Source organism: Nelusetta ayraudi, unplaced genomic scaffold (assembly GCF_046127955.1).
Source record: "Nelusetta ayraudi isolate G7.1 ecotype Tasmania unplaced genomic scaffold, CSIRO-AGI_Nayr_v1 ptg000005l, whole genome shotgun sequence".
NCBI lineage: Eukaryota > Metazoa > Chordata > Actinopteri > Tetraodontiformes > Monacanthidae > Nelusetta > Nelusetta ayraudi.
The window spans coordinates 1,467,110-1,491,938 of record NW_027466055.1 but is presented as its reverse complement, the minus strand read 5'-3'; the positions used below and the strand labels follow the sequence as shown (position 1 = coordinate 1,491,938).

Below are 24,829 nucleotides of genomic sequence, written 5' to 3'. Positions count from 1 at the left end.
TGGGACGGAGTTACAGGGAGCTGTCGCGAAAAACAAAAGGTCGAGGGATGCACGACCAGGACGGATTTGACCAGAACCGCAGTCTTGCACACACACACACACACACACACACACACACACACACACACACACACATGCTCCTAGTCAGACCAGCGAGCGAATGTGATTTGGTGTGGCACAAAGTCAAAGTCTGTCACTAGGAGGCGTCATGTGAGCTGGGTAAAGTGTCGTCAGTGGGGATTATATTAGGAAGACGTCAGCGCAGCAGAGGATGAGCAAATGGCCTGTTTCTTCTGCAACGGTGGACGCATGTTCAAACTGACTTTTATTTTATTTATTTATTTATTTTATTTTATTTTATTTTATTTTATTGGTTCGTATGTTTGTTTGTTTGTTTTGGAGAGTTAAGAAAAACTAACGTAGCGTCTTTATCCTCGTTATTTTTTTTATGATGTTCTGGTGAAGTATACCGACACATAATCAGTCACATCAGTTTCCTCACCGACAAAGTCAATAAACAATACTGAATTATTCGTTTTTGATTGAATGAGATTGAACCAAACGCTATTGGAGCCTTTAATGGGAAGTATTGATGCACACTATGAGGTTGGGACCTGCAGACTCTGCCACACGAGAAAACGTGTGTGCAAATTTCTGGATTCCTCTCATTTTTGCAGCTCCGAAGCGCCGAAGAAACACGTTTTATTCCTCAAATTATTTCACTTAATTCGAAGTAATTGCATCCGGTTTAACATTGTGAATCTTCGAAACAAAAGTTTGCAAACTCCCGTACTACGGTGCAACCTTAGAAGCCTTCCTTACATTGAAAAAGTGAATTTACGTCTTGAGAAATTGCCCCACCCCACTGAACAAATTCCTTTACTCCATACTCTTAAGTCGGGGGGTGGGGGGGGCTCTTGTTTTTTTCCCCCGTTTTCCCCCCCTGAATGACAGGCGCCGATAGCTTCGCTCAAAACACGATGTATTTACTATCGATCACTCTTGCAACTATCCTCATCATTCCCTTGGCCATTAAGTGGTTCTGCCCCCATCTGTGGAAGGATGTTGTTTACTGCACGGAGCTGCTGCGAATTTTGGTGACGTTCGTGTCGAGGCGGCGGAGGCGACCTCTCTTCTTTGTGCTTGACCGTTTCTTGGAGCAGACCGCCGCCAATCCACACAGGTTGTTCCTCGTGTTCGGGAACGAGCGCCACACGTACGAACACGCCGACAGAAGGAGCAATCAGATCGCAAACGCGCTGCGCTCGCAGCCGGGCTACCGGGCTGGAGACACCGTGGCTCTCTTCATGGGGAATGAGCCCGCCTTCATATTCACCTGGCTGGCCTTGGCTAAGCTCGGTTCTCCGGTGTCTCTGCTCAATCACAACATCCGCTCCAAGTCTTTGCTGCACTGCTTCAACTGCTGCAAGGCCAACGTGCTGATAGCCGCCTCAGGTTTGTGCACTTTTATAAGGGGCATAGAACGATTGACTGATGTGATTCATGTTCATGTCTCATTAAACACTTGGATTTCATGTTAATCCGTCAAGAGCTAAAACCCACCCATTACTTATTTCACACTTGAAGTGTGTGCTGAAACAGGCCTCTAACAGCCCTTGGTGATGTCACAGAGGGCGTTGACGCGTCACTCTGTTTACCTGCACTTTAGATAACTAGGGTATTGCTTTACTCTTGTTACAATCAGAGTCTTCCAACTACTCTAATTACAGAAATGTGATTTTTCATGAATGACCGGGATGATTCGATCATATTCTGATTGCTCCTGCCGTGTATCCGGAGAACTTGGTTTTAATCAGCGTATGCATTCTGTGCATGCTCCACTCATCACTGAGATGACAAGTAGAATCACGTTGCCTTGATACCGCCTCCAGTGTAATTGTTTGTTGTCACTGTGGCAGTTCCAGTGACAACAACCCCAGTCAGACGCTTGTTCTTCCCTCTGGGACCTCCCAGCTGCCTTGTTTTCGTCCTGCTCCAAGCGTGTGACTAGTAGGACTAACTTTTAGCAGGAAGCTAAAACTCCTGCATTAATTGCAGATGATTTTCAAAAGCAACACTGAAACAAACAAACAAACAAAAAAAAGTGTATTTCATACGCATAGCTTTCTCACATACAAGAAAATAATGTTAATTAAATCCAAAATACAAATTACGTTTCGTGATCAACACCGTTTTCAGTGTCAAGGTAAATATGTTGTTCAATCTAAAACTTTAATAATGACCCTTTGCAGAGCTAAAGGAAGCTGTGGAAGATGTCCTTCCCTCATTAATTGAGCAGGATGTCACCGTGCTCCTGATGGCTGAACACTGTGACACCCCTGGAATAGACAGCTTCTCCAAAAAGGTGGATGAGGCGTCTGACTTTCCACTTCCTCGAACCCTCAGGTCACACATCACATTTAAAAGTCCTGCCGTTTACATCTACACCTCTGGAACCACAGGTAACTAGATCAATTGATTTTCTTTGGTTTTTAATGGATTCCTATCTTTTGTTCATACAGAAATAGTTTTTCTCCTACCTTTTATATGTTTGACATGCTTCGCCGGTGGCTTCCACCTTCCTCTTAAAAATGTCACTTTGTGGCGTGTGCGAAACGCCTTTATCAGGTCGAGGGAGTGTACTTGCTCTCACAAAGCTGGAGTAGCGTCCTAAAAAGGTGAACAGATAATTAAATCTGGGAACAAGCTGTCAAAACAGGTTGGTCTCGCATCAATAACACCAGCTAATAAAGGTGTGTCACGGACAGCATCATAGGTAGGAGAAAAACCCATGTCTGTATCAAAGAAAGGTAAAAAAAATCCACCACAGGTACCTGGTACAATGTATTGTTGATTTTTCTTCTTCAGGTCTTGCGTAACATGATTATGACTTGCGTTTTGTTGCTTTCAGGCCTCCCTAAAGCAGCTGTAGTCAACCAGAATCGCCTCCTAACGGCTCTGGTCGTTTTGTCATCAAACGGTGTCACAGCCAATGATGTCATTTACGTCAACCTGCCTCTATACCACACAGCTGGTTTCATTATAGGCTTCATTGGCTCCATTGAGACAGGTAAAATGACTTGATTGCTTTGTTGTGGCATGTCTGGCTTTAACTCTAAAAGCCATTCAGTTTCAGATGGGGGGATTTTCCTTCCTCCCAAAGTGAAATTCTGTCCTATCAATGGTAAAATGGTAGTGGTTGCATTCTCTCTGCACTTGCACTGTCTTGTTGTAAATGATGCACAGTGACGTTTCCTTGCAATTGTGAACATGGCGGCTTTTAGGCAGAACAGCTTGCTACACTGGTGTACGGCTTTATTTAATCAATAGGCTTAATGAACATTATTAAGGCAAATTAATTATATTTATATTATCATTACTTAGACGGTCACAAAAGTCAAAATAGTGACACTTATTCATGTACTTCACAGCGTTCAATTTCATTTTCATTGTGTGATCCACACACAGATTTATTTGATCTATGTGGAGCAGAGGAGCCTCCTGGGGACCGAATCAAATAGTTAAAATTGCATTTTTTTTGCCAGAAGAAAGATTTGCTCAGCGATCTTATTTGCATTTCCTACTCAAATGAATGATCTACAGCAGGGGTCACCAACCGTTTTGGCACTGAGAGCTACTTCATGGGTCCTGAGCCGTATGAAGGGCTACCAGGGCTTCCACCACAGTGAAATGTTGACCTATGAAAACCAGATTCCCTATTTGTCATGACATGCTCCTCGAACGTTATTAAACAATGCACGAAATGACAACATGAAAGTTCTTCAGCTCTGTTACGTGGGAGGTGAGGCTGATGCTGGACTTCTTTCCACACATCTCAAAGAATCTTTTGTCAGAGTAAACCAGTAATCCCAACAGAGCTGGTTAAATCAGATTACGCCCATTTTCTCTCTGCTTTAGTTTTATGTAGGTCAACGTTTCCTCTGTTACTAGAGTTCAGTTCTATAAAGTTGGGGTCCTGTGTTCAAAGAACAAGATAACTTTATAATGGGCAAAGAACAAGATAACTTCCTTGTTATGTTATGAAAGTTCTTGTTAATTTTCATAATCATCTCATTGTTATTAGATAATAAGTTAATAATAGATTGATGACCCAGTGACTCACTTTTTTAAAATGTTTTCTAGGTTCAACTATTTTTCTGAAAAGGAAGTTTTCAGCCTCTCAGTTTTGGGATGATTGCAGGAAAAACAATGTGACCATTGTCCAGTACATTGGTGAGGTGATGCGCTATCTCTGTAGTACACCAAAGGTAAATTTTCTCTGCATGCAGTTCTACACAATGGCGAATACACATTTGGGTCTGATTCCTCTCAATTCAGCAGATTCGTCAACATTGTGGCAGCAATTTTTTTTAAATGGTTTAGCAACATCTGAGCTCTTTTATGATTTGTTTGCCATTTTTGAGCATAAACTGTTTTGTATATATAACTGCAGCATTCAACATTTAAGATATGCTTTGACCTTTTCCAGTACTGCACTCACATCTTCCGCCCCTGTACTGTTTAATCCTGCGGTGCAGCACAGCTGGCCTGCTAAAATAGAAATCGTTAAATCTTGACTATCGAGTTCCAGTGGTGTTCGTCATTCTCTGCAGATGGTAGAGCAGCGTGGAACCTCGTGGATTTATTTGCACTTCAAGCACTAAAGTCATAAATATAGCATTATAAATGATGACATGCCTGTACAGTGTCTGTAACGTGTATTTGGATATGGCCCGATGTAAACACTATTCCTGCTTGTATGGCCATTCAGAGTATCTACTTGCATCACATGAAGTGCTGTCTCAATTTACTGAGTGACCTCGCAGCATTAGGAGGAGGTGGTTTTTCTGTATCTGGTCACCTCTAGGAATAGATGGTGGCCTTTACTTTGGAGGACCATATCAGGTGCCCTGGCAGTCAATTCTCCTAAGACTAACATGCCACTACAAGGTGCCGTTGACACACAGTCAACAATATTAGAATTTTTATTGGGTTAAAAGCATTTTTAGGTCACAAAGTATTTTAGGGTACTATCTCCTGGTTTCTAATGTATTAAATTCATACATATGGACCGGACATACTTTATAAGAAATCACACTGAACATGTCATTGTTGATAAAAGAGTTAATATTTTTGTAAAAAAAAACAACAAAAAACAACCTTTTCAAACTATTTTGTGTTTTCCTTCTTAATTTGTAATTTTTCTATTGGTTTTTGATGACCTCCTTTTATTTCATGTCTTTGTTTCAATGCAGAGAGACAATGACAGGGATCATAAAGTAAGGCTGGCCATTGGGAATGGTCTGCGAGCAGAAATATGGAGGGAGTTCCTCAATCGCTTTGGAGATATGGACATTCGGGAGTTTTATGCCTCGACGGAGGGAAATGTGGGATTTATCAACTATGCAGGAAAAATTGGAGCTATTGGACGAGTGAACTTTTTTCATCGGGTAAGAACAATACAAACATTTTAATGTTGTAGTTTTGCATTGCATGTAAAGTGTAGGAAACCAGTTTGAGCATGGCCTTTGTGGCCTCAAAGGAAATAAGGATCCTGTTTCCAGTGGACTTGATTTACAGTGTGTTGACAGACAGATTTACGTGAACCAAAACATTTTAAAATATTTTGAGCCCCATTTCTGTCGGCCAGTTAGTTGACATTTGTCGTGGCAGTGATGACATTGTGAGACGGTCATCCCAAATCTCTGATACATCCAGAATTTGTACTGCAAGCTAATTTTGTTTGAAAACTATGACAGCATTCACCCTTGAACCAGACTCAAGAAACTGCAAGAGCAAAGATTTTGCCAATAGTCATTTTCCCCTGGGATGGTGGCATATTGAATTGTATGTAGCTGACTTTCATAGGACCTTCAGAGCACTGGGCCCAGGTGCTTCAGATGTGACTGCAGTCAGCCCTTAGACAGAGAGGCAGCAGTTGGCAAGAGTCCACAGGAACAGCAGGGATGGTCAAATGTTGAACTTTGTAAACTGGCTCCACATGGAGACAAATGTTTTACTGAGCAGAGATAATATGAAACACTTTGATCAACAGCTGATTCAACAAATACAAGGGAGATTAAAAAACAAAGTGAGTAGATTGTTGTGACTGGCAGCTTTACTGATTAAAATAAAAACATGGTTGTTACTTCTTTGCAGAGACTGTTTCCATATACTTTGATTCAGTATGATACCGAGCGTGACGAACCACGTCGTAATGCTAATGGACTTTGTGTGGAGACACCCAAAGGTGAGAAATTCTGCTTGTGTTCATGTGAAACAAATCATTCATTTGCACCCGTGTTCTTCAAATTGAACCTTGTAGCGAATACACATCAACGCAGGATAAGATCCTCGCTGTGCGACAGCTCAGTTCACAGAGAGCAGCAACATACCTTGTCACTTTCTTTAAGGTGAGACGGGACTGTTGGTGTCGAAGATCACAGACGTTGCCCCTTTTGTCGGCTACGCCCAAAATGAGACACAAACCGAGAGGAAGAGGCTTCGTGATGTTTTCAAAAAAGGAGATCTTTACTTCAACAGTGGCGACCTGATGAGAATTGATAACGACAACTTCATTTACTTTCAGGATCGTGTAGGTGACACATTCAGGTATGGAATTTAACAACAAGTCTAACAACAAGTGGAAAAGTAATGGTCTTATTCTTTAAATCAGGCACATTTTTTTATTCTGACTGTATAGTCCACTTCCCCTCGTTGTGGTTTCTCAAGATACACTTTTGGGTTAGACGGTGTGTTTAAAGAGAAGAAAGCTCACTACAAGGATGACAAAATATGTTTTCTCTGCTAATCTATTGGGTTAGGGTCACACAGGACACACAAATAAGGTTTTTATAGGCTGTAACCTAGTAGCGTTTTTACTTTTTTAAGATTAGGATTTACAGATTTAAGATTTAACTGCTCTCATTTTACGCATGTTTATCCCGCAAATAACTAAACAAACTAAATCAGTGAATCACTTTTTTCTTACAGGTGGAAAGGAGAGAATGTGGCAACAACAGAGGTGTCTGACATCCTGACAATCAGCGAGTGTCTCAAAGAAGCCAACGTTTACGGAGTCAAAGTTCCAGGTAATGTGTCACTGCTCTGTAAAATTTACAGAGACATTTTGTCATCACGTCCTGCTCATCATTTAATTATGGATTTTAAATTTATCAATTACTTTTGCGTGGCAATGCAGGCCACGAGGGGCGGATAGGGATGGCAGCAGTCACTGTGAAAGAAGGGGCTTGTTTCAATGGAGGTAAAATATATAACCACGTCCTGAGCTACCTGCCCTCATACGCCCGACCCCGCTTCATAAGGATACAGGTAACTGATCTCATAAATACACGGTGCAACTCACCCCAAAGGATGGCATTTTGACTTCTTTTTTTTTTTTTTTTTTTTTTTGACTATTTGTATTTTTCTCTCTCTTAGAATGCTATGGAGGTGACAGGGACTTTCAAGCAAATGAAGGCAAAGTTGGTGGAGGAGGCTTTTGACCCAACACGTATCCAGGATCGTCTTTACATCCTTGACGATCATGAGAAGAGCTACATTCCTATGGCGCCTCAGATCTACGATCACATCGTATCAGGAAACCTCAAACTCTAAGTCAATATTAAGTAAAAATGCAAGCTACTTTGAAAGTTTGAAAAATACATTTTCTGCAAAAAAATTTTTTAAAAACTTGTATTACATATATTATTACATTTAGAGAGAGAGAGAGAGAGAAAGACACCTCATTAATGAGAAAAGTTTATTTACCTCAAGTCAAAATAGAATAGCCTTAAGCAATAACTCAAATGCTGCAGAACTGTGAAAAATTAACAACAGCAAAGCATAATAATTAGTTTTCTAATGTGTTTACATACAGCTCTTGTTTGCCTCAGTTGTACATATTAATAACTTTCTTACAAAATACAAAAAGTGCTCGTAAAATGCAAACTGTGCTTTTTAATTTTATGTAACTGAGCCTTGTTAGAAGGACAAGATGTTTATAGCCTTTTGTTCTCTTTTTAAACCAGTAGTGCAGCTGTTGTTTTGTGAGGACTTATCCATACCTTTCTTCATACATACATGTTGCTGTTTGTGTTGATGAAAAACCTTGAATCTAATGATGTGATATGATAATGGAAATGTCTCATTAAATTGTAAACACTCTTTACACAGAGTACAATACAACGATAATAACTTGGAACATTGAAAGAAGTCATTGGTAATAAATGTGTGCCTTACCAACCGTTATTCATATTGCATATTGTGTGTGTGTGTGTGGGGGGGGGGGGGGGGGCGTACCATAGCACATCTGCTATGGTACGTTGTCGCCACCTACTGATTGATGGAGCCAAGTGACGTTTTTCCTCTATTTTTTCTTTCTTTTTTTTTTTTTTTAATTCCCACACCAACCACACGACCCTCTAGTGGTGTTTGCGGGTAGTGACTGTTAGTCTTTTGCAACCTATTGATTTCAGAGGGAAGTCTGAAATTATAGGCAAAATGAAATCAGCTGTCGTTTATGTCACTGATTTCAAGAATACAGCTGTATTCTAAAAACAACAACAACAACAACAACAACACGTTTTTTAATTGTTATATGATTAAATATCAATTGTTGCATTCTATGAGTAGTACTTACTCAACTGCGCCACTAGGAGGCTCTTTCCAGACTACCGGTTGTGGTCAAGTATGGGTAACAACAACAACTGGAAGTACGAGCAGAAGAGTGTGAAACACGGGAAGATCACAGCTTTTTACAAACCAAACACACTTTTTCTGATCTCCTTGCATGCGTGTCAAGTACACCTACTACAAATGTCATCTTAATTACTATTTTAGCGTTTCACAAATTGTCAGAACGAAGATGACACGATAAAATGAATGTTTGTCGCATTGATGCCGTGAAATGCTGAATTGGTGGAATCGGTTGTGCGTCGGTTGAGAGAGCTGTTGTTTGACCGGCATGATTGACATGCTGCCTGAGCATCGGCGGAATGGTGGCTCGACACCTGCCTACGTCACCGCCGGTGATGGGTTCACCTGTTTCGGGGTGTGGTTAGAGATGAGTGAAGAATCGGCTCTGAGCGAGTCGACACCAAAGCTCGGAACGCCACCATGAGCGTTTGAATTTAAGGCCTGGCGCTCGAAGACAGGACGTTATTGGTTGAGATATTCCTGCCGCAATTCATCGTCTGACATAGTTTGATTCTCGAGCAAAAATAATCGCTGCCGGAGCTTTGGAACCGCAGCCTTCCGTCAGCATGCGGGGACTTCCTGCCGCGACACTCCTGCTCTCCATTCTCCAAGGTAATGTTGAAATAGCCACTTTGATATGTTAAGTATCTTGCTGATGTTGGAAGGTTTACAATTCAATTTTTAAAATAAATAAATCAATCAAAATTAGTACAGAGAGTCGGTCGTAAAACTGAAACGGTTTCGGTCACATGACACCATTGTTTGTTGTTTGCCGCATCTTTTTTGGGGGGCTGTTTGTAGGCCTCAAAACCTGTGCCAGGACTGCAACACTCCTAGTGAATGGACTCCCAAGACTATAACAATTGTCGTCTTGCCTTTCCCCACTCCATGTAGTTATTTACATTCTGTCAGTACTGGGACACTGGGCCAAATTCCATTCGTTGGAATTAGACGTTTGCCCCCCCACCCCCTGATAAGCTTGTCGGTCTCTAGTTTGTATACTCCTCATTTATTTTTATATTAAAGACACACCTTTCCACATTTGGGGACATGTCCACCTAACTGGTTTCATTCCAGCTTTCAGTGTTTGGTGTCTTTGGTTTCATAGTAAACTGTTTCCTGTCTCTGTCAGTTACCTGTTTTTCCGGTTTTGTCACTTTGAAATGCTCCTCACCTGCGACAGCCAGAGTCTACCAGAGTCCCTCACACATTTCTTTCCTGCTTACTGTTTATGTGTACAATTTAGTTAAAAGACACCTGCGTTGTTTTTTTGTTTGTTTGTTTGTTTGTTTTTTAAGAGAATACCCTGGCTGATCTTATCTTTTTTGTCTTCCCTTAGTGTCGGTGTGTATCCAGGTGATTGTTCCACAGCAGGAGCGCAGCGTCCCACTGTTTGGTTCAGTCATTCTCCGGTGTGACTTCTCCACCTCTGCAAACCTCCAGGATGTTCTGGTCACCTGGAGGTTCAAGTCCTTCTGCAAGGACCCTGTTCTGGAGTACTACTCTACTGGTATGTGTATGGTAACCAGGTGTACCACTTCCTGAAAATATTAAAACCAATTAACCATAAATATTTATGGACTCTGACTTAAACACATTGATGCATTTTGCACAAGAGTTTTGTTGTAGGTTTAGCCCTGGAATACATTGAATACAAAGTAAAGGAACCTTAGCAGAAGGTTATCAGTGGGACTAAAGATTGTGGTTTACTCTGCCTCTGCTCTTTGCAGCGTACCAGTCTGCGTTACAGTTGGGCCAAGACCCTTCGAATGACTGCCCAGACCGTCAACGGACAGTGCGCACTGTGGTTCAGAAGAGAGGAAGCAATGAGCCGATACTTGGAGCCGAGTACCGTGAGCGCAAGATCACCATCCAAAATAGTGAGTTCATAAAATCATAATTTAGAATACTGCCCAGTTTTGATTAGTTATGACAAATAAACTTCATCATGATCATGTCTAACTGCAATCCTAATTTTTTTTTTGCCCATTTGTGATGACAGCATTGTGTTGATATTATTTCTAATATCTCCCCTTGAGATTTCAAGGCAATGTATTGACATAGTCAGTGCAGAAGATAAAGACAAAATATTTATGTGTGGTAGATCAATCTGACTTTTGGTTGTAATCAAACAAAAGATGTGTATAAATCTAATAAAAGATCTAGTTAGTTATTTGACCTGACTTGACATGACATGAAAAACATCATAGCTGTAGCTAAGCCATTCATATTCATTATAAAATCATCAGACATTCATATTCATTATAAAATATATGGTTTACACATGTTTTTCATGGCCCATTTCTCTGTGTTATGTTGAGGGCCTACTCAAACATTTTTGAGTCACTTTCCTCACGTCAGCTATTCAAACAAACCAAAAAAAAAAAAAAAGAAAAAACAGAAAAAGTTTGTTTCATAAGTCTGCAGTCAGTGTAATTATTTAAAACCTTTAACAGTTTCTCATTTGTGTTGTGTGCATAGAGGCAGACCTGGTGATCAATGAGGTGATGTGGTGGGACAACGGGGTCTACTTTTGTGCTGTTGATGCTCCGGGAGACACCTCTGGAGACTCGGACAAAGAAGTGAAACTTATTGTTTACCGTAAGAAACCTGAGGAATAACACATTGCATTATGTTTATGTTGCTGCATTTCTATCACAATTGTGTGTTAACTTTCACCCACATTTAGCTCCAGCGAATTAATGTCTCTCTTCTTCCCCTGCCTCAGACTGGTTGACAGTGCTGTTCATCGTTATTGGGGCGCTCCTCCTTATCCTCCTCTTATGTATCTGCTGCTGCCAATGCTGCCCTCAGGCTTGCTGCTGCTATGTTCGATGTCCTTGCTGCCCAGAGAAATGCTGCTGTCCTGAAAAAGGTAGAGTGGATAAGCACCTGCTGGAGCTGACCTACATAAGGGATGCTTTTGGATGGTCTTCATGTTAATAAGTTATGTGAAACAAAGTATTCTGTGTTCTGCATTTTGTAGTTTCACCTACAATAACATCGTTAGTAGTCGGATGAAATTGAGGTTTTTTTTTTAAAGTGTTTTTACAATGGAAGAAAGAAATCCCACGTGCGAGCCAACTTGCAGGAAGATGGAACGAACTTGCTGTTTATTTCATATCAAAATATGTTTTTCAAGATTTGCTGCGACCGTTGCTTCATTGTTCTACTGCATTGCATCTGAAAACAAACGGCTGAAAAAAAACAGTTGTCTTCAATTCTGACATGTGAACTTTGCTGTCCTCCTCTTGCAGCTGTGATGCAGCATCGAATGATGAAGGAAGCTCAGAGGGCCATGGCACCCTGGGCAGGAGGACAGCCAATCTATGGCCCAATGAGTCATGCCTCCTCCCAGATGAACCCACTGCTTTACTCAGGTGCACACTGATACACATGCATACATCATGCGACTGAGTCAGTGCCGCTCATACTGACTTTCACACCTTCAGTGTGAGCCTTTTTATGAACGTCTCTCTCTCTCTCTCTCTCTCTCTCTCTCTCTGCAGGATCAGCTTCAGGCAAAAGCATCCCACTAAAGCCCATGCCACTCCCCCCTCCTCAGTCTTCAGCCTATAGCATGCCCCCCCCAAGCAGTGGCCATGGCAACCACACCCCTGCCAACACCAATCAGATGCTCAATTACCTGGAGAGCCAGGTGAGGGGCATGGACATGGCCAGTCCTCTACTTCAGGTATGTAACCGTTCATGTGTCTAACACTGCGTGTTGTTTTCGTCTGGATTTCATTCTACGTGTGTTTGAATAATGGAGCTAATTTTATTCCTGTGAAGGTTCTCAGTCATGCAGGTCATCTTAATGTAGAAGGGTTAAGTTGGGGCAACTGAACCCTTCTACAGTAAATTTTATAGTTGAATTACTGCCAATTATTTGATTTGGTGTTTTCTAGTCCAGCCATAGAAACGATTATGTTTGACGAGAACCATTCACTCTGGCTGAAAGAAAATTCTAAAAATACTAGTTACTATTTTTGCATCATTTTATAACAGATGATGAATAAAACATTACCCACCACATTGTGCAATAAAGAAACAAACATTTCTGACTTAATATTTTGATGATTTCCTAACACTTGATTAACATATGCACCGTTGATATTTGAAACAAACTCATTTTGGACAGTTGCGACTTCAAAATACAAATAACATCTTAAGTGAAATATATTGTATTGCTGATTAGTCCTATCCTCCTTCTGTGTTTTACATACCGTTTAGAAATGCACCAACATCAGTCCGACAGTAATGAATTGTTTCATTTTAAAGAGCGTGCTACAAAAAATGCACTGAAAGTACTTTCACCATGCAACAGATAACATTTGGCAACTGGCCAATGGATTAATGGACGTGTTGGTCTGATCTATGAAATTGCATTGCACTGCTCTGAAATGATGCATCATCTTTTGTCTGAGGGCTGTTGAAGTATTTATTTTTCTCTCTTCTCCTGTGATCTTTTTCAGTCCCAGCCACCTCCACCGCCCCACATGCAGCAGATGCCACCCCCCCACATGCAGCAGATGCCACCCCCCCACATGCAGCTGATGCCACCTCCACTGAACTACATGCAAGGGATCCCACCACCTCCCCAGCACATGATGAATGCTGTTCCATTTTCCCCCGGACCACCCAGCATGATCTCTGCTCTTGACGATGGCCTAACCGAGCGTCGCGTCATCACACTTCCACCTATAAGGGAACAGAACCCTGGTAGAATTCCACCTCCTGCACCCAAAACTCGTCCCCCCAGCTCGAGCGAGAGCAGCCGCAGTGGCTTTGGCCGTCATGACCCACGAGGTGCGGCAGCCAGGCGTTATCCTTCACCCAGCCGGTCTAGAGGTGTTCCCCGGAGTTACAGCCAGGACTCATTAGATGCACACAGCCAGCGGGGGCCCCTGGACCGCCCCCGCTCCCGTTCCAGAGACGACCTATTTGACAGCAGGTCCAGGGGAAACTACTCTCGCTCCCAAGGTGGATCATGGAGCTCGGATGATGAAGACAGCAGCAGAAGGGGTGGAGGTGGAGGTGGAGGAAGAAGAGGAGGAGGAGGAGGCTGGGTAGAAAAACCTCCCAGCTACTCTGAATATGAACCTGGCCAGAAACCGGGGACTCGGAGGAATGAACGCTACTCCGTAAGACACACACTACTTTAGTAATCGCACCTACAACCTAAGGTTCTTATAGCAGGTGTAAACAAAGTGAAACTCCATGTTGTCTATCTGTCTGTATTCCTGTCTGTCTTTTTTTCTCTCTGTGTCTGTCTCTCTCTCTCTGTCTCTCTCTGTCATGGCTGCCTACCTACCTACCTGAAAAGTATGCGCCTGACTGCTTTTTAGTGAAATAAATCTAAAGTTAGTATGTCTTTCTCAGGACAAGAGTTCTCGCAGTGGCACCAGCATTGTCATCTGAGCCTTCCAGCTGTAAAACGCCCCGTGACGTCAGTTTCTGTCAACATGCACGGCGCTAGAACTGGAAGCCCTGTTGTTTGGCTACTGGTAAACTTCTATATGCCACCATTCTCATGCTTTTGATTATATGACCTCTGTTGCCGTTTAGTGTCAGTTGCTGAAAGAAGGATTGAAAAAAAATGTGAGATTTACAGATAGAAAATATAGAAACCAGTTTTGACTCTGGCTACTAAATAGGCAACAGATATTTATTTTGGTGTTTTAATTAATGAGGATGTCTTCAGATAAAAGTTTCTACTCTCAAGCGTTCTAACTCAGTTGCAGGAATAGGTCATAATTTATCATATGCTTTAGTATTGCTCTGTTACCAAGTTTATTCAATATGTGTAAATACCTCTCAGGACCTGTTAGAAAAATGCTGTTACATCTTCCAGTAACTGTTTGAAGCCAATTAAAGATGAAGCGACTCTTGTAAATGAAGTTTTAGCAGAACTTTTGTATTTTTTCATGTTTGTGCTGAAAATATTGTGAAAATTGTGCCTTTGTTTCTGAAATATTTGAAGGATAGCCTCTCTTGCAATGACGATGATACTTGTTTTTTATGAACCTTTATTCATAGGTTTAATTTTTTTTGCACTTAGTGCTTCTAATTGTACACGGTTTGAATGCATAAGCTGCTGATGTCCAACATATGATCATCAGCATGTTTTTTTTTCACTATTTCTTTAACTTTGTTGTCCATATTGTGTACCAATAATATATTTTATTTGCATTTTCCCCAAAAAATAAAAATCACCTGTATGAAAAGATTTTTTTTCACTTTAATGAACAACATGAATGGTTTTGAGGTTATTTTTTGTATAGACACTGTTTCATGAAATGGATAATAAATGATATTGTGTGGGATTATTCTTTAATAGTGTTTTTAAAATTGTTTCTAATTCTAGCTTTTGTTTTATTGCCCAACTTCTGTTGCCTTTGGACCAGCTCTAAACAGCAGTGTTAGAAGTTGCTATAACTTTCTAGTAGCCTATACTACACTTTGGTCTACAAATAAAAATAGCTAATGTTGTGCATTTTCCTGATTATTTGATTTAAATTAGATTTTTTACAAGTTGATACCTAATTTTAAAACAAACAAACAAAAAACAAAACAAAACAACATTTCATTCTTTAAGGTGCGGTTGCTAAATTCCCAGTTTGTATGACATGTTTTAATTTTACTCCAACCTTTTCCTCCCCCAACAGATGTTTTCAGCAGAGAGCGACTGAGCAGCTCGGCTCACTCCTGAAGTCGCACACTGATGACGTCGAAGTGAGAGGCGGTGCGCGTTTGCCACGTCGGTCTCTGTGCAACGAATTCATACTGTTGATCCTGAAGGCGTTTAGACCGTTTTGTGTGTGTTTTTTTTCCCTCCCCGGGGGCAGCTTTAAAAGAGAACATTCACGACCACCGCCGCCTCCGTAGATCGTCGTCAAAACAGCGGCTCACGGATTTGATTAAAGCTGGAAGGCGGAGAAATGCTCGCTGCTGTCTGGACTCGACAGGCTGGGAGCCACACAAGTGACTGATGCATCCTCGTCCACTTCACCCTCCCGTATGTTGTCGATGTGTGTGTGAGTAGCCGTGGCTCTGCGCAGCCAACACAACTATCTATCGCCAATTCCTCAAGTCAGTATATGCGAGCTGGTGCTGGTGGCTCAAATACCTTTACGTTTACCACCACGGTGGACACGGCGCACCGAGATTTCGTTGTTGGCAAAGCGGCAATTCTCCATAATATCACACGTTAGCCTGGAGTCTTGCACGCACGTCTGGGCACATGGACAAAGCCTACTTCACATAAAGTGTCCTCAACTCTTTTATAAACGAATTATCACCAGGGATAACGTTTTTTAAAAAAGAAAGAAAAAGGGGCATTGTTTCACGTGCCTTCCAGTTTAACGACACCTCTCCGTCCCTCCGACCCAACACTTGTTGAGGTGAGGGCTGTAAAGCGTCTTGTGCTCTGGAAGTCACCGACTGCCATCCGGGGAGCCTCCATTGTCGTGAAGTTGACGATGTCACAGTTCCTGTTTTCTTTTTTCTTTTTTTTTCTCCTCTCTTTATTTTCTTTTTCTTCTTTTTTTTATACTTAAACTCACAGTTAGGTATGGTGCCTTGCGTTGTCTTGTATGCTTACGTGTGCGTGAACGACTACTTCCTGTTCAAAAGTGCAGTGTAGTGTCATGCCCATTGTAAGCCGCATTTGTGTCAATGAAATGCAACGCAGCCCTCGTCCAATGCATAGCCGTGCTTCGGTCCGAGTGGAACCTCTCACTCGCCAGGTTTGTAACAAAATTGTTCAACGGTTTGGAAAGCTCGCAGCCAGCCTTTCCTTGGTAGCTCGTTATCTAAAATTGATCCTTATCATTTAAACACCGCCGGTGTCTCTGTTCTAAATTTAGCACGACCAGATTGTTGCTTCGTGTCTTCAGTGTGCATGCACTACGTGTACTTGATAGACACCTCAAGAAAGAACCAAATCTTAAGATTCACTGCAATCAGACAGTTGTTTTGTTGTGCACAAACACAACAAGTGTTTTTTTTTTTAAAAAAAAAGAGAGAGAGAGAGTTGAGAATTAAATTGGGGGAAGCTAGATGCTATCCAGCTGGTTTGACATATTAAGCATAAGCCTGGATTTAAGGAACAACGTTATATTGTTTCCTGCATTCCGTTTAGTTGTGTTGTCACTGCTTGTGTTGGCTCACTGGCATACCTGAAGAGTTCCTTGTCAGTGTTTCAGCTTTTCCCCCCATGACTTGTTGAAATATAAGTTTAGTGATCAAAATTTAAATACAGCTTTTCGAATCAATAAAAAAAAAAAGTAAACATGAGAAGCCTACTTCATGTCCGGTGAGGCCTGCATTGTTGTTGATATACACACTTGCTTTTCAATGGCGCACGTTCTAAATGCGAGATTTGCCGTGAGTTCATTACACATCTGCAGGAGATTGCTGGAGGAATTGTAATTTATTCCACCATCCTGCAATAAAAGCAAATTTCATTAATTCTCAGTCTCATAAAGTTTAGTTTGCACAGGAAGTGATTCAGTGGGAGGTTGAATCAACATTTGAATGCGTTAGTTGCATTGCATTGTGATTTACTCGTCATTGCCCCTTTGAAAATGGAGCATCAGTTAGCACTTAATGAATTCTCCTTGAACAAACAACACTAATGTCCCTGCCAGATGCATGCACTCAACTTGTACTTTATTTAAAAATAAAATGTCTTGCCATCTGCTTTTCCTCCCCAGTGGCCCAGGTATACATGGTGGCTCATTGAGGAGAAAGAGGAAAGTCCCAGGGGCTGTTGGTTGGTGGACAGCGTCCGTGGTTGCCACAGTAACTGGCGGCCATGCCAGGAGGTCGCAGGGGTCCCAGCAGACAGCAGCTAAGTCGCTCTGCTCTGCCATCCCTGCAGACTTTGGTTGGGGGAAACTTCGGCAATGGTACAGGCCTCAGAAACCGGTGAGCCAAAACCTTTTCATTCATAATTTGATCCCACAGACCTCTAGAACCCATGGACAAAGTTCCTTGCAGCTGTCAGTGCGTGACTGGTGGTGTTTGTCCTTTCTTCTCCCAGGAGCAGCACTTCTGTGGGTTTGTCGGCTCCCCCTCTCTCGGCCCTCATTACTCCAGAGCCGGTGCGTCACTCGAGGATCCCTGAGCTGCCACTGGACAGCAGCCTGCTGTTTGAGTTCCTGCTCTTTCTGTATTTACTGGTGGCGCTGTTTGTCCAGTACATCAACATCTACAGGACAGTGTGGTGGTACCCATACAGCCACCCAGCTGCCTCTACCTCACTGGTGAGAACGAACCCTCATTACCACAGACCTACAGCTTTGTCGTTGATGCTACCATAACCATCCATCCATCCAAGTCCATTTTAAGCCCTGTTATAGTCCACTAGTTCATTATTAGAAACGTGATTTAGTCCAGAGATTATGTTTAGAATTAAAAACACATTCTCTCTCTCTCTGCTCTATCATTGCACACACTGTGCTAATCTGATGTCCTGCTTAATCTCACATCTTAATGTCAGTATAGAATCACAAAGCTTTTTTTTTTTTTTAATGTGGTGGTACATACTCTGTACTGGTAGATTGATTTGCCATGTAAATGAATTATGACACCAAACCACAACAGTTTAGTTTTAACTATATTGAAGTTACAACATAAAAAGACACAATAAAGAATGATGTAGGACTTTGTCACTTTGCCTCAACAGAACTTTCATCTGATGGACTACCACTTGGCTATCTTCATCACAGTCATGTTGGCTCGGAGGCTTGTTTGGACAATAGTTTCTGAGGTAATTCAATTTTAGACGTGTGCAGACATGGACTCGTCTGTCTGAAAGCTGTGAGCTCACTCACTCAGAATCTACCCCCCCTCCCCCCAGGTGTCTCAAAGCACCGGTGGATCCGTCTTCCGCTACATGGTTCTGATCGCAGCTCGACTCACCCTCCTCACCATGTGTGGCTGGGTGATCTGCTGGACGTTAGTGAACCTCTGCAAGAACCACTCAGTGCTCAACCTGCTCTTCCTAGGATACCCGTGAGTCTCCGCTGATAGCTGCCCTCTCTCTCAACAGCAGCAGTATAAACACTACATAATGCTCAAAGGGTAACTCGTCGTTCAGATGAGGGACTTTGAATTTTATTCTTGTCAATCTGGAAATCTAAAGTTTAAAACACCCTCTTAACTGTTACTGGAATATAACTGCAGAACATTAAGGATAAGGAGCTGGAACACAGTGGGGTCTGGAGGGCCATGGTGTGTTGGTTATCAGCACGGGCAGGTTAACATTTTTGGACACATAGAACTAAAATTTGTGTGTGAAATTTTTTTGAGACAGATAAAATGCTACAGCCACACTTTTCTTATTAGTTATGTAATAGCTATACAAGTGCAGTCCATTTGCCATTCTTAATAGTTCATATATAAATATGTTTTAGCCATTTATGGTTGTTTCAAGTGAAATGCATGTGCTGTATCTCCTTACAGTCCCGCTGAGTACATTTACAGATCAACCAGGCTACATTTTTCCAAACCATGAAGAATGTCTATGTATCGTAGACATTTTAAAAAAAGTGACAGTAGCTGCGTTTCTATGACCCCTAGAATTGCGCATAGCCTAAATATGGCAATAAAAAACTGGTTATGGAAACAGGTGACGTTGGAAAAACCTCTCAAATGTTGCTAATTGTCCAGAGGTATCCATAGAGAGGTATATCGCAAAAGTGTCATGGAAACACTTTATTTGCATTTACACGTCAGCAGACGTGACGTACGGGGTCACATGACCAGTTCACTTCAAGTGAAAATGGCGCTTTATGATTAGATGGAGGAAGAGTCGGAATATCTTTTGCAAGAAATGAAAGAGAAAAAAATATAACAACCATTCTTGACAGACAAACAAACGTAAACAAACAAAAGCAAACATAATTTAAGAATAATGGCTTCACACTGTTCAATGGAAACACCTGCAAATCGAACTTAACTTTGCAAAAAAAACACTAATAGTGCTAGTGAGACGTGAGCTTCCTTCATGCGTGCCATATTTGTCACAGTCCATCTCCTTTTGTCCCCGCCTCCTTTTTGAACTCACACCTTTGTTTTCTGTCACTCTCCTCGCCATCCTTGGTGTCAGATTTGGGGTGTACGTCCCCCTTTGCTGTTTCCACCAGGAGGGAGGGAAAAGCCAGACCGCAGCAGCAGAGTGCGATTACCCAGCAGACCACCAGCAGAACGAACTGGCAGAGGCGCCATTCTTTCGTCCGCGGGACTTCTTCTTCCTGCTGCGGGAGAACCTCCGAGAGCAGTTCTCCAGCCCCCCTCACATGCCCATTCACACCTGCCCACCACCTACACACTCGCACACGCCTGAACTGATCCGGACTGAAGTGGAGGAGCTGAAGAGCGACTTCAACCGGCGTATCAAGGAAGTGCTGTTCAACTCCCTGTTCAGTGCTTACTATGTGGCCTTCCTGCCTCTCTGTTTTGTCAAGGTTAGTTTGCTCTAAGGCAGGTTTTCCTCTTTAACTGATGCTCGGGTCCTACGGTGGAAAGGAAAAGTGAAGAGAGAAATGAAATACAGACTTCAAACTGGCTGCATATGAATCCAGTGTCCTCGTTTTAAAACTCAAAATAATCTTTGCCGTTGTTTCGAACCTTTTCATGACGTTTGGAATTCTTTACAATCTTGTGTGACTGAGCTGAACTGACCAGATGGGACTCCACTCGTGTGCCTCTCTGTCCACAGAGCACCCAGTACTATGACATGCGTTGGTCATGTGAGCATTTGATCATGGTGTGGATCAATGCCTTCGTGATGCTGATGAGTCAGCTGCTGCCTCCCAGCTACTGCGACCTGCTTCATCGCTCCGCCGCTCACCTCGGCCGCTGGCAGAAACTCGAGCACGGCTCGTACAGCAATGCTCCTCAGCACCTGTGAGTGGCGCCACTCTTTGGACGCGCAGACAACAACAGTGCATACAGTGTTCATACGTCATGGCAATAACTGCGGTATTGATGTTCTGCAGATGGTCAGAAAGCACAATTTGGCCGCAGGGCGTGTTGGTACGACACAGCCGATGCCTATATAAGGCAGTTGGACCTTATAACGTCGCTCTGCCCTCCGATGTCTCACATGCAAGGTTTTACGTGAGTATCTTTTCATTCATTCATTGTTGTGACAGTCGAGCGAAGATACTCTGTGCTTCGTTAGTTCAACTTTCACACCTCCCGTAAGACATGAACTGTGAGTGCGATCCGTTTACCCAAGTGACACATTGCATAGTGGCAGTAAATGCCTTTTAATTCATGATGTAGAGGTTTTGCGTTGCCTGGTCCAGCTCTATGTTTAAAAAGGGCAATGAAAGTAACTGTCAGCAGTAACTCGCAGGAAAAAGTTTGACCTGCAATTTTGGGTCTGCTTTATGCCTGCATGCTAACTTTCAAAGCATTCATCCAAGTTGACCTGCAGCGAAAGAGCATTCTGATTATATTTGATATTCTTTGAAAAGAGTAAATCCAGTGGTTTAAAAAGAGAATCAGTCTGAAGACTGCTGGATTATTATTTTTTCCTGTAAAGGATATAAGACAGAACAGAGTTTTTTTGTGGTGCTTTAGATTTATCCATCGCATTGGAGAACCATGGACCTGTTGACGGCCCCAGACTGCATTCTCTGCTGTCTTAATAATTTCTCTCCTTTTTCCTCTTTCCAGTTTCTTTTCCACAAACCTTTGCGGATCCTGAACCTGCTGATCTGGATTGAGTCCAGCGTGGTTTTGTATCAGTTATACTCTCTTCTGCGCTCCGAGCGCTGGAACCACACTTTGTCTCTGGGCCTTATTCTCTGCTGCAACTACTATGTCCTTTTTAAACTGCTGCGAGACCGCATTGTGCTGGGCAAAGCCTACTCCTACCCTCTGTCCTCCAACAGCTTGGGGCTCAAGTCACAGTGAGGTCCTTTTATACTGTCAGGTCTTACCTCTGGACCCTGTCGTGGAAGTGTACTAAAGGCCATAGGGTGGATTCAGTGCTGTGGCTCTGAGGTTGAGGGACAGACTGTGAACTCATAGTCGTGTTTTGATACGGTTCTATTTTTACTGCAATGTTTATATAAACCTATTTAAAAAAAAAAGAAGAATATTTTTATTTTGTATACTGTTTTGAGTTACATCGGGCATTACCCGCTGACAACATAAGCATGTTTGTTATGTTTTTTTTCTGGGTTGACAGGGAAGTGTGGGAATGCCAAGAGGTGACCTTCACCAAAGATTTTAGAGGACAGAATTCTAGTCACAGCAGCCGTGGCCTCCTTCAGTTAAACCCGTCAAGCAGGAAGGAGTCGAGCTCTTCGACCCTGCGGATCCATAAACGCTACGTGTTTTAGATCGACAGGATGCAAACAACGTCACTGCTCAGCATCTCTTCTCAGTGGCTGCAAAGCAGAGGGTGAACAGTTTATGAAACTGCTTATTTATTTCCTTTGATGAGTAAATTAGTAACATATAGAGACAACACAGACACATTATCTGCCTGTGACACAGAACTGTGATACAAGGCATCAGATAAGTCTGCCGACCAAGACACACTGATAACACAGTCGACAGTAATTCATTTTGGCTTGAGGCATTGAAAAAAAAAAAAGATCTGACACGTTGCTCTCATTAACCAAAAAACCCTGAGTTTCAATTCAACCTTTTTGTGTAACGTGCTAAACTGAGTTGCTTCAGAACTCCTCTTGGCTCTGGACCAACCAGGCTCTTCTGGTTTCATTGAGAATGAAGCTAATTTATTCTCTAACAGACGGTCAATAAGCATTTTTCTTACTTCCACAAAGAAAGTGAATCCCTTCTGTAAAAGAAGTTCAGTCAAAGGTTTGCTGAAGCCATGGTGTCAAAGAGGCTTTCACAGGACGTTCACGATGTTCTCATGACAGTCACATTAGTCACTGTTCATTGTATTAAGTTTGGTGCCTGAATGTACAAGCCACAATAGTATGCCATAATGCAAAGTCTGTCAAGTTGATGCAAATAAAGTCATGAATGTAGTGAATGACGATAGTGTAGGTAAACAAGTTCGAGGTCACACTCTCCCCATTGCAGCCATGTCAGTGGTGTCACACTCGCCCAGTAGAACATCTTCCTGAGCCTCACCATGAGTCTCCTCAGCGTGACCAACAGGTTGCTTCGCATGTCGTTGCCGCTCTGCAAACACCCTATCGCTCTGCAGTGGAAGAGGGGGAGCTCACAGCCACCTCAGAATCTCGCCGCTGGTTCTTACTCTGATTCACACAAAGGCTGTTAGAAAATGTGGCATTGGCATTACTCTTAAGCAGTACATGTGGACTGTAAAGATGAGATTTGGGGTTGAGTGTAGGAGTGAAGGAAAGTCCTGATCGTATGGATCAGCGTGCAAGTCTGGAGCCTCTGCTGTTTTTGTGTGTGCGTGTGCCTCCGAGGCACAGAGTGAAGCTGGTTTTTACGCCTGCTCGTTCAACTCTTCCTCAGTCTTTTCACTTTAAATGACCATGACGGTGCTTAAGTTGTGTTTGCAATCATTTATAATTTGAATGTAGCAACTGTGAGTAGTATGCTGCTGACATGAATTGCCGTGTCATCACCAGTACTAAAAAAAAAAACATTCTCACCCCACTAAATACTGTTGTATGACCCTAAAAGAAGACCCTCCACCCTTCCAAAAAAAAAATAAAAAAATGCTGATGTCAGTTAATAACAGAATGTAAAGTATTTGCCATATTGACACATTAAATCCAGCATTGTGAAGTTCTACCAAAATCAAGAGAAGAACGCCAAGATTTTGGATTGCATTTCTGCCAGTCTGTGTTTCACTGTTTGAGCCTGTTGAAGAGTGCTGGAGAAGTTCATGGAGCTGGTCCTCATAGTTCGGCTTTACAGTATTCAATTTTCCCAACAGCATTTCGAAACAACAAAAAAAATGCTTTTCACATCCAAAATAAAACAATGTTCCAACAAAGACTTGAGTTGTGGATCATAGTTCTGTGAGAGGTACGAAAAGATGAATCGCAAATGTTTATTTCCAAGCATACACTTAAAAAAAACCCAACAACCTTAAAATGTTTCTGAAACAAATAATATATTGATACAATTTATAACTGAGTAAAAACGAAAGTAAAAGTGCTTTAGTAGCCCAACACCATGTCACTTAACCTTCGCTGCTGTGCACGTATTGATTTTGCCACTGGAGGGAGCCCGGCACAAAAATACAAAACCAACGTTGCGCAGTCAATCCGCAGCCTCTACAAAAAGAAAAAAAAAAAAAAATCACTTGCATTTCTCTCCGTACAAATCCAGTCCAATGTGTACGGAAGCGTATTGCTTTCACTTGGCAAAAAGAAAAATACAATCTGTTTTTCAGTGTAATGATTTCTGTGTTTTGTGCTAATTTTTTTTTTCCAGCCCAGTTTTTCGCGCTATTTTTTTCTGCCCTGTTTTTCGTGCAAATGTTTTTCCAGCCCAGTTTTTCGTGCTATTTTTTTTTTTCTGCCCTGTTTTTCGTGCTAATTTTATTCCGCCCCGTTTTTCGTGTAATTTTTTTGCCACCCTCTTTTTTTATTTTTATTTTTATTACTTATTTTTTTTAAAATCCCGCGAGAAAACAGTAGACAGGTGACTCTATGGCATGGATGTGCTCTACGGTGGTGACACCAGTCTGAATGCACTTCAAATGTATCATTTAGTATCCATGGAGCCATGATACCATATTTATCCAAACATTGCGGTGTCGAGAATATCTGAATGGGCTTTCCTTCGAAACAACCGCAAAGTCCTCAGGTGCCCACGTAAAGTTGATAAACTGATTGTAATGCCATCTATGTCACTTAAAGACAGGACTATTTCCCAGTGTCTCAAACCCATGTCAAAATAGAATTTGATTGAACTGAACAAGCTGGCCATGTTTGCTTCCATTATATCTAGCTCTCAATGAAAGAATGGATGCGATTGTTTCCGATGCTCTCGAAACTCGGGGAAATAGGGCGGAAAAAAATTAGCACGAAAAACAGACTTTTTTTTTTATTTGCCAAGTGAATGCAATACGCTTCCGTAAATGTGGGCTTTTTAAGTAGTGAAAACGGAGCATTGACAAAAAAAAAAAAGACTTACTATCTGTAGATAA

At 42.0% G+C, this 24,829-nt stretch overlaps 3 protein-coding genes across 5 annotated transcripts; all 3 read left to right on the top strand.

Annotated features, from left to right (window-relative positions):
* Window positions 1-915: 915 nt before the first annotated feature.
* Window positions 916-7,863, top strand: LOC142902620 (long-chain fatty acid transport protein 2). Its single transcript, XM_076047856.1, has 10 exons — window positions 916-1,455; window positions 2,253-2,462; window positions 2,912-3,070; window positions 4,144-4,268; window positions 5,256-5,450; window positions 6,160-6,250; window positions 6,414-6,612; window positions 6,994-7,091; window positions 7,202-7,332; window positions 7,441-7,863. Exons 1-10 carry the CDS (start codon window positions 948-950, stop codon window positions 7,615-7,617), a joined length of 1,893 nt encoding a protein of 630 aa, XP_075903971.1. The 5' UTR covers window positions 916-947; the 3' UTR covers window positions 7,618-7,863.
* Window positions 7,864-9,056: 1,193 nt separating this feature from the next.
* ildr1a (immunoglobulin-like domain containing receptor 1a) lies at window positions 9,057-14,953 on the top strand. Its single transcript, XM_076047842.1, has 9 exons — window positions 9,057-9,309; window positions 10,037-10,207; window positions 10,428-10,577; window positions 11,179-11,298; window positions 11,426-11,572; window positions 11,955-12,077; window positions 12,207-12,391; window positions 13,173-13,841; window positions 14,080-14,953. The coding sequence occupies exons 1-9, from the start codon at window positions 9,264-9,266 to the stop codon at window positions 14,116-14,118; spliced, it is 1,650 nt and encodes a 549-aa protein (XP_075903957.1). The 5' UTR covers window positions 9,057-9,263; the 3' UTR covers window positions 14,119-14,953.
* A 463-nt stretch (window positions 14,954-15,416) lies between these two features.
* tmem39a (transmembrane protein 39A) lies at window positions 15,417-23,668 on the top strand. 3 transcript variants are annotated; one of them, XM_076047819.1, is made up of 9 exons: window positions 15,417-15,728; window positions 17,415-17,628; window positions 17,744-17,966; window positions 18,389-18,472; window positions 18,563-18,717; window positions 19,814-20,171; window positions 20,426-20,613; window positions 20,706-20,826; window positions 21,391-23,668. In XM_076047819.1, exons 2-9 carry the CDS (start codon window positions 17,516-17,518, stop codon window positions 21,628-21,630), a joined length of 1,482 nt encoding a protein of 493 aa, XP_075903934.1. In that variant the 5' UTR covers window positions 15,417-15,728; window positions 17,415-17,515; the 3' UTR covers window positions 21,631-23,668. The 3 variants fall into 3 exon arrangements, with proteins under 3 accessions (XP_075903934.1, XP_075903925.1, XP_075903916.1); XM_076047810.1 differs by having other exon boundaries at window positions 15,418-15,715; XM_076047801.1 differs by having other exon boundaries at window positions 15,418-15,734.
* Window positions 23,669-24,829: the final 1,161 nt, after the last annotated feature.